Source organism: Pseudonaja textilis, chromosome 3, assembly GCF_049901715.1.
Source record: "Pseudonaja textilis isolate UNSWEBS1 chromosome 3, rPseTex1.2, whole genome shotgun sequence".
Taxonomy (NCBI): domain Eukaryota; kingdom Metazoa; phylum Chordata; class Lepidosauria; order Squamata; family Elapidae; genus Pseudonaja; species Pseudonaja textilis.
Genome location: NC_141992.1, coordinates 184,696,866 through 184,709,901, shown reverse-complemented (window position 1 = coordinate 184,709,901; position 13,036 = coordinate 184,696,866). Strand labels below are relative to the sequence as shown.

At 41.5% G+C, this 13,036-nt stretch overlaps 1 protein-coding gene across 3 annotated transcripts in view; it reads right to left on the bottom strand.

Moving 5' to 3' along the window:
- Positions 1-13,036, bottom strand: part of COLEC10 (collectin subfamily member 10) — a 72,067-nt gene that overhangs the window by 40,649 nt on the left and 18,382 nt on the right. Inside the window, exons 4-6 of one of the 3 annotated variants that reach the window (XM_087931654.1) lie at positions 12,150-12,203; positions 8,360-8,455; positions 6,501-6,920 (exon numbers count right to left, since the gene is read on the bottom strand). In XM_087931654.1, coding sequence (XP_087787780.1) covers positions 6,529-6,920; positions 8,360-8,455; positions 12,150-12,203 — 542 coding nt within the window. In that variant the 3' untranslated portion in view covers positions 6,501-6,528. Of the gene's footprint in view, positions 1-667; positions 6,921-8,359; positions 8,456-12,149; positions 12,204-13,036 lie in introns of those variants that run through there. The other 2 variants (XM_026703593.2, XM_087931655.1) reach the window with 2 other exon arrangements.

Genomic DNA, 13,036 nt, shown 5'->3' with positions numbered 1-13,036 from the left:
AAACAGGTATTGGGTCTTGTTTTCAGGGAATGTCTTTCCCACTGTCTCACTTTGTGGCAGCAGTGCTGACAGCCCCATCCAGCAGGAGCCCATGTGGCCACTTGTGGCCCACTTCTTCTGCAGCCACTTGTTGCTGCTTGTGCATGGCATCCCTCCCTCGGTCTCCATTTTGCCATTGGAAGCCTTCAGGAAAGGCCTCTGCAGCCAAGAAACAAGCTCAGGATTGACGTGTGTGGTGCCCCAGGCCTCCATTTCACCATCAGATGCCTTTCTGAAGGCTTCTGCTGACAAAATGGAGGCCGGGGAGAGCGCTGCACATAAGCGGTAGCAAACAGCTGCAGAAAAAGTGGGTTGGCAAGGCAAGGCAGGGGTCAGAGGCTGGCTGAAACTGTCCTAAGGTAAGGTAAGCAGGTAAGCTAAGGTAAGCAGGTGTGGGATACATGGGGCAGCTCCACCCCCCTATCCTCATCCTAGCATGATTTTTAGCAGTGCAACAGTGTGTGAGGTTTTTTTTTTAACTTTGGCTTATTTTGAGGGTAGGGCTTATATTGGGCACACATGTAAAAATCAAGCTATTACTTGTTTTCAGGATAAAACACGGTACTGTTGTCCCCAAAACTCGGCTCTTGCTTGGTGTCGAAGCCGATAAGTCACCGGACACAAAGTGTGATACAATATACTTTTATTTTGGTACCAAGATATAAGGACCCTGGTTTGAAAGATAACCGAAGGCCCAGATTACAACCTTACAGCGATTTTTATAGTCAAGGGGTGGTCGCATTCAGCCCTTTGCCCTTCCCCTAATAATGCATGCATAACAGATAATAGTGATTGGTTATTTGGATCTCAGCCCCCTACATAGCTAAATGTCGCGTCATCTGTTTTTCACCCCAGGTCACGGGTATCTTGCAAAGTGTCCTAGTTTCATGTGCCAGCTATGTGGTTTTGGGGTTTTTTTTCTTATAAGCAAGCTATTCTTGTTCCTGCTATCCTGGCTTGTGGTTTAAGGTGTTAACTTCTGCCTTGCTAAGAATGTGCAGTTCCAACCCCTTTCCTATTGCAGAGCAGCTCAAAACAGCACCCTCACTGCCCGTGACCCTCCTCCTTCCGCAGAGAAAAATAAAAGCAGTTTTAACTTTGTCTGAGGCAGCACCCCCACTCCCCTGCGACCCCCCCCTTCTGTAGAGAGAGAGAGAAGACAGGAAGGAGTAAGGCTGCTTAAGGCAAAGAAATGAAGACAAGAGAAAATGTTTTATCAGAATTCATATTCCTAACTCTCATATCTATTCCATCCATACCTGGGTCCATATGACTCTTCCTCTGATCCCTAGGGCCTCCTCTGTACATACATCCCATCCTCTGATCCTTCAGTACCTTCCAACAAACTTTCTCATGACAAGATGACAGACACAGGTAGTCCTCAACTTACAACCATTTGTTTAGTGACCATTGGAAGTTGTAGCACAACTGAAAAAAGGGACTGGCAGCCAGTCCTGACGCTTATTATTGTGGCAGCATCCCCAGGGCATGTAATCAAAATTTGGGAACTTGGCAACACACACACACACACACACACACACACACACACTACAATGCGGTCATGTGATCACTGTTTGCAACCTTCCCAGCCGGCTTGTGACAAGCGAAGTCAATGGGGGAAACTGGATTTGCTTAACAACTGCACGATTCACTTAACAACTATAATGATTTGCTTAACAAACATGGCAAGGAAGGTTATGAAACTCACTTGAAACTGTGGGAGGGATCTTGGAGTCTTAGTGGACAACCAGGTAAATATGAGCCAGCAGTGTGCAGCAGCAGCCAAAAAAGCTAATGCAATCCTAAATTGCATTAACAGGGATACAATCGAGATCAAGTGAGTTATTAATATCACTCTATAAAGCCTTAGTAAAACCACATCTAGAGTACTGCATCCAGTTTTGGTCACCACATTATAAAAAAGATGTTGAGACTGTAGAAAAAGGACAGAGAAGAGCAACCAGGATGATTAGGGGACTGGAGGCTAAAACATATGAAGAATGGTTATAGTCTAGTGAAGAGAAGGACCAGGGGAGATATGATATCAGTCTTCCAATATTTGAGGGGCTGCCATAGAGAGGAAGGGGTCAAGCTATTCTCCAAAGCACCTGAAGGGCAGAGAAAGAATAATGGATGGAAACTGAACAGGGAGAGATTCAACCTAGAAATAAGAAGAAACTTTCTGACAGTGAGAACAATCAACCAATGGAACAGTTGGCCTTCGGAAGGTGTTGGAGCACCATCACTTGAGACCTTCAAGAAGAGATTGGACTGTCATTTGTCAGAAATGGTGTAGGGTCTCCCGCTTGGGTGGGGGGTTGGACTAGATGATCTATAAGGTCCCTTCTGATTATCTGTTACCTGTTATCACTGAACATCTGCCTCACTTAGGAATGGAAATTCTGGTCCTAACTATGGTTTTAAGTCAAGGATTAACCTGTATGTAAAGAACGGAGACCAAGCTGAGGTGTATTTTGAAGTAAAGATGTAAAGGAATTATGCCATGTTAATTTGCTAGGATCAAATTTCCAGGAAGAAAATCCATCTCACTTTCGAAGGTGTGAAAGTTGGCTTATCCTAGCTTCATCTCACTTCTGAAGGTATGTAACAGAGCCAGGACATCCAACTTTTCCCTATGTTATCATAATAGAAAAGTTCATGGCACTAATAGTAGGCCGGGTAGCCGAATGCCTTTTGTAGCACTTCTTGGCCAACCGTATGACCGCCACAAATCACACAATTACACGTTTATTCCAGGAGGCGTGACAAAAGAGATGCAATCTCTGTTAACAAACCCCTTTGGCCATAAATATTAAAGAAAGGGTTGAGAATCTGTCCATTTTGTGCATTTTCAGAAGTAAATAAATCTTCCCCCACTACCCTATTTATATCCGGAGAATTAATTAAAAAAACCAGATGTAAATATGATGGAATGGAACTTTGCCCAGTTATCAATCCATACATTTGTAGCTGAAAAATTTATTGTTTTTGTTCTTTCTTGGATTTTTTTTCTCTGTCCTCATCACACGTGTGCTACAGGGCTACATTTTCTTCAGATGCATATGTGCAGAGTGCAAGAAATAAGAAGGAAGATGAGATCAGAGCCACCATTCAAATTGTGAGAACTTGATATGGGCCCAGTCAAAAAATGGCTGTTGCAGAAGACTCATTTTTCATATAATAGGTACAAGTCATCCTCAACTTACAATAGTTCGTTTAGTGACCATTGAAAGTTACAACGGCACTGAAAAAGTGACTTATGGCCGTTTTTCATACTTAAGACCCTTGCAACATGGTCATGCGATCAAAAATTCATATACTTGGCAACTGAATCGTGTTTATGACGGTTGTAGTGCTCCAGGGTCATATGATCACCTTTTTGAAAGCAAAGTCGACGGGGAAGCCAGATTCACTTAACAACTGTGTTACTAACTTAACAACTGCATTGATTCACTTAACAACAGTGGCAAATAAGGTCGTAAAAAGGGGCAAAAGTTCACTTGACAAATGTTTTGCTTAGCAACAGAAATTTTGGGCTCGGTGGAGGTTGTAAGCCGAAGCCAACCTGTACTGTAAAATTGAAGGCATGGCTATTCACAAAATGCAGGTAGTCCTCAACTTTTATTTTATTTATTTATTTGATTTGTCAATTGCTTACAAGATAATAGGTATAAGTATATACATAGTTATGAATACATGAAATGGGTACATATAAGAAAAATAAAAGAAACAATAGGACAGGGATGGTAGGCAGGTTGGTGCGCTTATGCACGCCCCCTACAGACCTCTTAGGAAAGGGGTGAGGTCAATAGTAGACAGTCTTAAGGTTAAAGTTTTGGGGGTTTGGGGAAGAAACTACAGAGTCAGGTATTCCAGACATTGACCACTCTGTTGCTGAAGTCGTATTTCCTGCAATCAAGTTTGTTTAACAACTGTTTGAAGCTACAACAGCACTGAAAAAATGACCCATACTCAAAATGTTCACCATCATCATACCCCCCCCCCCGTGGTCACCTGATCACAATTGGCAACTGGCTCATGTTTATGATGGGTGCAGCACCGTGAAGTCATGTGATCATAATTTGTGAACTTATCTACTGGCTTCTGACGAATAATATCAACAGGGGAAGCCAGAGTTGCTTAATGACCACACGATTCCCTTAAAGACTGCCTGATTTGCTTAATGGCTGTGATAAAAATGGCTGTAAAATCAGAACTCCCGCTAACCGTTTTACTGAAGACGAACTGGTCTTCTTATCATTCCAATAAGTGAGATTATATGTCCATTGTGAGTTTTAAGGCAAATAAATATGATGGGTAGACATTGATGCTTTGTTTTTCAGTTGACCATTTCTGGACATTTTTTGTGTGTGACTATAATAATGTTAAAATTATGTCACTGAAGATGATACCTGGTGCATACTTAGAGAAGTCTCTGGTGATACATAGGTGTCCTGCAGGTAGCATGTTGCCTACTCTGTTTTGATCACCACACTATAAAAAGATATTGAGACTCTAGAAAGAGTGCAGAGAAGAGCAACCAAAATGATTAGAGGACTGGAGACTAAATCATATGATGAATGGTTGCCGGAACTGGGCACAACTAGTCTAGTGAAGAGAAGAACCAGGGGAGACATGATAGCAGTGTTCCAATATTTGAGGGGCTGCCACAGAGAGGAGGGGGTCAAGCTATTTTCTAAAGCTCCTGAAGGCCAGACAAGGAATAATGGATGGAAACTAATCAAGGAGAGATTCAACTTGGAAATAAGGATAATTTTTTTCTGACAGTGAGAACAATCCACCAATGGAACAGAAGTTGCCTTTGGAAGTTGTAGGAACTTCATCACTTGAGACTTTCAAAAAGAGATTGGAGATTCTGTCAGAAATGGTGTAGGATCTGCCTGAGCAGGGGGTTGGACTAGATGACCTTCAAGGTCCCTTCCAACTCTGTTAATGTGTTTTAGAAGAAAAACAACAACATTCCAACTTCATTCTGTAGGACTAAAATACTAACGGAAGACAAATCCCCACAATTTGGCATGTGAATGTCCAATTGTAATTTGTTCCCATGTCCCTCAGTGAGAACCAGATTGTGGATTCCTTGGTGCTCTCTAAATTTGGTGGCTTTCCAACACTGATGATGTTACCTAGTTGGGTAATGAAACGTCCGTGAGCAAACCACTAAGCTCAGAAGGCACCAAGGACCCCCACAGTTCAACCCTGAGTTAAGAATAGTCTCTTCTGTTGAGAACCAGATTCTTTCCAAAGGCCCGTTATTCTTAATGTGGTGGCCTCCCTATATCTTGAACTCCAGTTCTCATCTTTCCACACTTATGTGGTGTCAGGATGGTGAGAATGTTCAACTGTTCAACTGTTCTGAGCGACCTCAAGCTGGGAAAGACAGTCCTAAACCCTAGAGCAGACAAAGAATGATTCTACAGTGCAGGTTAGGAGTCTTCTTTGGACTTTCTTATTCAATTTACCTTTGGATTATGGATTTCCTGTCTGGCTGATCACAGATGGTCAGATTAGGTAATCATACCTCTTCAGCCCTTATTCTTAACTGGTATGCCACAGGGTTCTGTGTTGAGTCCCTTACTCTATTCTATTTATGTGCATGACTGCATTCCCACTCACGCTAGTAATACTATTACTAAATTTGCAGATGATACAACAGTGGTAGGGCTCATCTCCAGGGAGGGGGATGAGCCTACTTATTGAGAGAAGGTGGGCCGGTTGCTTTTGTGGTGTGGAGATGATAACTTTGTCCTCAATATCAATAAGACCAAGGAGCTTATAGTGGACTATAGAAGGAACAGATCAGACATCCAGCCCTTGCTTATCAATGGAGACTGAGTGGAGCAAGTGGCCAGTTTTAAGTTTCTGGGTGTTACCCTAAAAGAGGACATGTCCTGGGATGCTCACATTGCAGTGCTGGTCAAAAGGGCCCAGCAGAGATTATATTACCTAAGACTTCTTAGAAAACAGCAACTGAATGAAAAACTGCTGGTGACCTTCTAACGCTGCACCATAGAGAGTATCTAAACTTACTGCACCTCTGTACGGTTTGCCAATTGCACAGTGGCAGATAGGAAAGCACTCCAGAGGGTTAATGTCATTGCCCAGAAGATCATTGGTTGCCCTCTCCCCTCTTTGGAAGAGCTTTATAGCTCCCGCTGCCTTAAAAAAGTTCAAAACATTCTCAAAGATCCATCTCATCCTGGGCAACCTTTTTTTGAACTATTACCATATGGTAGACAGTGCAGGATAATAAAAACAAGGACAAGTAGGCTGAAAAACAGCTTCTATGCCAGGGCAGCAACTCTATTGAATGTATAGTGTAATATCAGTGGTTTTCAATTCAATGTATAGAACGTGAAGGATGTGTGTTTATGTTTATTTTTATAGTCCTAATGTACACTGAAGATGGTATTTAATTTTGTTGTACGAGGTGCAATGACAATAAACTAAACTAAACTAAACTTTAGCCTACGTCCTCCTCTTTGGGAATTCACAGACGAAATACATGGTGAGGTGGCATTCCGTATCATTCCATTTCCCAGTACTGAGCATCTCCACACAGTCCTCATTCTCTTGGGTGTCCTGAGGAGCTCCTTCCTTCCAATTGCTATAGCTTTGCAATGGTGTACCGTCTGCATACATGAACTGGCCTTCGTTCTCTATGTCGTTCAGCCCTATAAAGACTCGGAAGAAGCCACTCTGGGAGATGTAGTCAGAAATCACCGTGTTAGCAGCCTCATCCTTCGGCATGGCTAAGATTCCTTCTCGAATCCTGCAGTGAGCAAGGGCTTCCCTGTAGTTCTTCTCTTCCTGAACAATGTAGTAGTATTTTTCTTCTGTTTCTCTGATGCCTGCTAACACTTTTAGAAAGAGAAATAAAAAAGCTGGTTAAAAAAAAACAACAATAGCCATTTCAGGATGCCTAAGTCTATAACCGTGATGGCGAACCTATGGCACGTGTGCCACAAGTGGCACACAGAGCCATTCGTGCTGACACACGAGCCGCAGGCAAACTTACCTCACGGCGCATGCGTGCGCCTCACAGTTGATTCCCCCCCCATTGGTTTGAGGCCTTTTTCGGCCTCCCAGAGGCTTGGAAAATGCCTCTGCAAGGCTTTTCGGGATGAATTATAGGCCCGTTTTGTCACTTCCTGTAATACCTGAAGTGATGAAACAGGCCTATAATTCGTCCTGAAAAGCCTTACAGAGGCATTTTCCAAACCTCTGGGAGGCCGAAAAAGGCCTCAAACCAGCCGAAAAATCAGCTGTGAGGCAGAGTGCAGGTAAGGGGGTGGGGGTGGGGATTGCACGTACATGCGCAGGGGGTGTGGGGAGGGTGCCCGCACATTGCATTCTGGGTTCTGGCACATGAGTGCATGCACACTGGCACACATGCAATTTTTGGCACAGGAGCCCAAAAAGGTTAGCCACCACTGGCCTATAATCATGGATGTCTATATATAAAACAAGGAAGACTCCTGGTGGTGCAGTGGTTACAGTGTAGTATAGGCAATCCTCAACTTATGACCAAAATTGAGCCCCAGATTTATGTTGCTAAGTGAGACATTTGTGAAGTGAGTTTTGCCCCGTTTTACGACTTTTCTTGCCACATTTGTTAAGTGAATCACTGCAGTTGTTAAATAGTAACGTGGTTGTTAAGTGAATCTGGCTTCCCCATTGACTTTGCTTTCAGAAAGTCACAAAAAGGCATGACCCTAGAGTATTGCAACAGTCATAAATATGAGTAGGTTGTTATGGGGATGCTGCAATGGTCATAAGTGTGAAAAACGGCCATCAGTCACTTTTTTCAGTGCTATTGTGACTTCGAAGTCACTAAGTGAACTGTTGTAAGTTGAGGACTATCTGTATTGCAGTTGAACTCTGCCCACAGCCTGGAGCTTGATTCTGATGGGGTTCAAGATTGACTCAGCCTTCCATCCTTCTGAAGTTGGTAAAATGAGAACCTGGATTATTGGGGGCAGGATGCAGATGTGTTTACATTGCAAACTGCCCAGAGAGTGCTGTAAAATGATATGGGAATGGTACATAAGCTTAAATGCTACAGTTGTGGTTAAGCACAAATTGGATACAGGACAGATGTTTTTATTTATTTATATTATATTATATTTTATTTATTTATTTTGAGTTTGTAGCACATCTCCAGCTTGGAATGTTTTCCCCTGAATTTTGATGGCATGGTCTTTGAGGGATTTGGGCACTTTTGCGCAACTTCCAGGAGAATCCCACGTGAATCCCCAATTTAAGAGAAATTAACAAAAACAAAGGATATGAAACCTACCATTCTTCACGAAGGTAATGGAATTTTTGAGTCGAGCCACATTGATGTCCAGTTGTCCGACAACTTTGCGATATTTTCCACAATCACAGACACCACCTAACTCAGTATAAATATAGAAACATTAAGTCCGAAGTAACTTTAATGAGACCTAACTATTCCTTCTTCCAAGTTAACTCTAGTTATTTATTATGTTTATATATCTCAGTTTCTCACCAATAATTCAAAATGTACAGATAATTCTCACCAATAATTCAACATGTACAGATAATTCTCACCAATAATTCCACATGTACAGATTTATTTATCGAAATAAATAAACAGGGCCTTAAGCTGAGTTGGTGATGTCAAAGAAATTGTCTTGGCATTACAGATAGTTCTAGTTTAGTGATTGCCTTGTATGGCAACTGTTTGCCCTTACAACAATGATGGAAAAAGAAACATTTTCAACACTGGTCCTTGCACTTATGACATTCACAGGTATGGAAAACAAAGAAAAACTGAAGTAAAGATCATAAGCACAGTTATGATTTCACTTAGCGAACTCTTTGCTTAATGATCAACTTGCCAGTCCCAGTTGTGATCACTAAACTAGAACCTTTCTATATTGTGGAAATGTTTGCCATTATCTTCTACTGGGGCTTCTTTTGAGTTCCAGAACTAGCCTATTACAACCCAGAGGCAATTCTTTTGCTGATTGTATTTTGCAAAGTAAAAGGTAAAAGTTCCCCTCGCACATACGTGCTAGTCGTTTCTGGCTCTTGGGGCAGTGCTCATCTCTGTTACAAAGCTAAAGAGCCAGTGCTGTCTGAAGATGTCTCCATGGTCATGTGGCCGGCATGACTAAATGCCGAAGGTGCACGGAATGCTGTTACCTTCCCACCTATTTTTTTACTTGCATTTTTACATGCTTTTGACTTGCTAGGTTGGCAGAAACTGGGACAAGTAAGGGGAGCTCACTCCATTATGCGACGCTAGGGATTCGAACCATCCAACTACTGACCATTCTGATTGACAAGCTCAGTGTCTTAGCCACTGAGCCACTGCGTCCCATTTGCAAAATAATAGAGGCCATAATAAGTTAAATTTGAATATGTTGAAGTAAGAGTGGAGATATGAAATTATTGCTGTTCATTCTAGAGTTTCCCTCACAAATAATTATATGCACTAAGTATTTTGTATATTAATTTTTTTTTTACAAAAATCTAGTAGATTTATGGGAGTTAACAATATCATAAGAAATAGAGTTTCTCGGGACAAATATTAATATTACTACAGTCAGCAAAGCACCTCTCCCAACAGCTTAGCTGCATTCATATTCAATGGCTATATTTACGTGATTACATTTTGTGATGTTTTCGCTGAAAACCAGAATTTACTTCTGATTTTCGGGAAAACAGGTCCATAACCAATACTGCAAAAAATGTAAAATGTGGTCGGTTACAGCCATCATTGTTCCCAAGTCAAGGACTAACTTTAAAAAGTAATCAAGTTGGCAAGATGGCGGTCGTTTGACCCATGCTGTCTGGGGAATTCTGGGAGTTGAAATCCACACAACTTCAGATGACCAAGGCTGAGAAAGACTGGATCAAACAATAAACTTACTAAACCAGCTGGCTCTACATCTCTTGTTAAGATACAAAAACCAAGACAAAGTTAAAATTAACCAGGCTTATCTTGTTATATGAACATATCTGCTGTTTTTTAACTGACCTCATTAAGTATGTTGAGTGAATACAGTCATTGAATCTACATTTTCAGAAAGTTTTAATTAAATGAAAATGGCTGAGGGCAGAGGGCTGGATCACCATGGCATTTTAATTGGCACAGGCCTAATTCTGACTGAAATGGTCTGACTCTACTTTTTCAAAGTGCAGGTAAGATTTTATTCTTTCCCTTAAAACAATCCCTTGGCCAACAAAATTTGAAACAGAGAGCAGGGACTGGGGCCTTGGCTTCCACTTTTGGGGCTGTTTTGAACATAGCAATCCTACTTCTAGCTTAGGAAAACACTGTTTATTAAGAATGTTTTCAGAAAATTGGCTTTTTATAGGTAGTTGTTGACCCAGGACCAGTAATATTTGTAAAGTGGATCACCTGTGTGACTGACCCTTTTTAATGAGGGTTCTTTTTGCAGCAGACATTAAGTGAAACACTGGTTCACTAAGGGCCATTTTTCCTGAAACTCATAAGTAAATGCCAGTTTTCAGCAAAAACATGATAAAGTACAGTCATGTGATTGCTGGGAGATTGGATCTTTATAACCCAGTTGTAAGTACTCTATTGTAACTTCAAAGAGTCACTAAGCTATTGATCCAGACGTGGTGTTCATCAGGTTCTGACCAGTTCTGAAGAACCAGTAGCAGAAATTTTGAATAGTTTGGAGAACTGGCAAATACCAACTCCGACTGGCCCCGCCCCCATCTATTCTCTGCCTCCCGAGTCCCAGCTGATTGGCTGGGTCTTCTTTGGTTGTCCTACACAGGAGAACAGAGCTGGAAAGCAGGTTAGTGGGGTGGGGAGGGAATGGGGATTTTGCAATAACCTTCCCCTGCCATGCCCCCCAAGCCACACCCACAGAACCAAGCCACAAACACAGTAGTAAAAGTTTTTTGAATCCCACCACTGTACATAAATAGAGGACTATCTGTAGCATTAGTTTTCAAGCACTTCTATTTAAAAAACCTGACTGTCTACCTACTCGAACCAGAGTTAGCCCAGCCAATTAAATCTGACAGAGAAAAACTGTTTCTGATGCCACATTTTGGGGAGTTCTACGGAGAGTAGGATGGGAAATGAAACAAGAGGGGCTGTTTGTCCTTGGTGGAGGAACAGCCTCCAGGACAGATCAAGTTAGTCTCTTCCTTATCCCAATCTCATCTCAAACAGTTTTGGTCACCCCATTACAAAAAAGATGTTGAAACTTTGGGAAAAAAAAAGTGCAAAGAAGAGCAACTAAGATGATTAAAGGCATGGAGACTAAAACATATGAAGAATGGTTGCAGGATTTGGGTTTGGCTAGTCCAGAGAAAAGAAGGACTAGAGAGGACATGATAGCAGTATTTCAGTATTTGAGAAACTGCCATAAAGAGGAGGGGGTCAGTTTATTTTCCAAACCACCTGAAGGCAAGACAAAAAACAATGGATGGAAACTAATCAAGGAGGGAAACAACCTGGAATTAAGAAGAAACTTCTTAACAGTGAGGATGGAAAGGAACAGCTTTTCCTGCAATCTAAGTGTAGTACATAAAATCATACATTGCAATGTCCTACCTGTCAATGAATACTTCAGCTTCAACCATAACAACACAAGAGCACACAATAGATACAAACTCAAGGTAAACCGCACCAAACTTGATTGCAGGAAATACGACTTCAGCAACGGAGTGGTCAATGTCTGGAATACTCTACCTGACTCTGCGGTTTCTTCCCCAAGCCCCAAAAACTTTAACCTGAGACTGTCTACTATTGACCTCACCCCTTTCCTAAGAGGTCCGTAGGGGGCATGCATAAGCGCACCAATGTGCCTACCGTCCTTGTCCTATTGTTTCTTTTTATTTTTCTTATGTGTATCCATTTCATGTATTCATAACTATGTTATACTTATACCTGTTATCTTATAATCGCTTGATAAAATAAATAAAATAAAATAAAATAAATAAATATACATGCTTCCTCCTTCTGGCCCTGTAGACCAACATGCTAGGATACACAGTGACTACAATTTGATTGCCTTTGATCTAGAAGACAATGAAGGCGTCAGAAATGCAAAAGAAGAGCAAACAATATGTACCTGCTTTACCCTTCCCTCCAGTGACTCCAGATTCACCCTTTAATCCTTTGTCACCTAAATAAAGAAGAAAATACATTGCCTTCAACTGGAAAGTTGCAAGCACATTCACAAAATAGGTCTTGAGAAATGGATAGAGCCCATAGGCGGATGGCCAATATAAACAATTCAGTTTTACATATATTGGATTAAGTTCTACTGAATACAGGTAGTCCTTGGCTTACAACAGTTTGTTTAGTGACTGTTCAAAATTACAACAGCCACAGAAAAAGGTGACTTATGGCCATTTTCCTGACTTAAACTGTTGCAGCATCCCAATGGTCACATGATCAAGATTTGGACACTTTGGAATTGGCAGGAATTTATTATCTTTGCGCTGTCCTTGAGTTAGGTGATCACCTTGTACAATCTTCTGGCAAGCAAAGGCAATGGGGAAGCCAGATTCACTTAACTGTGTCAAGAAAGTGTCAGGATTCTGGCAGTTACCCCCATTTAAATTATGAATCTTGAGCCAAACTTCCAAAATGTAAAAAGTATTTATTGGGAGTTAAACTGTCCGGCACTGCCTGGGTGTAGCCGACTCTGAAGCACACAATTCATTGTTACCCTTGACCCTGGTTTTCCCCCCACCCCCCGGGTGTGTCATAATTCATATTCTCCAATGGGACACATCCATAGCCAAGAGTCATCAGTCATACTCTCCAGTTAGAATTTTGCGCAGCAGAAACTTCAGTCACTTAATTACTATCTTTGAAAGCATTTATGGAATGCAGTTTTGGTTTGTTGCACTGTTACCCCACTCCCTTTCTGTTGGCAACTCTAAAAAGACCATAGAAATATTTTATGAGTTGACAGAAAATTTGTAAAATGGGGAAAAACTCACTTCAACT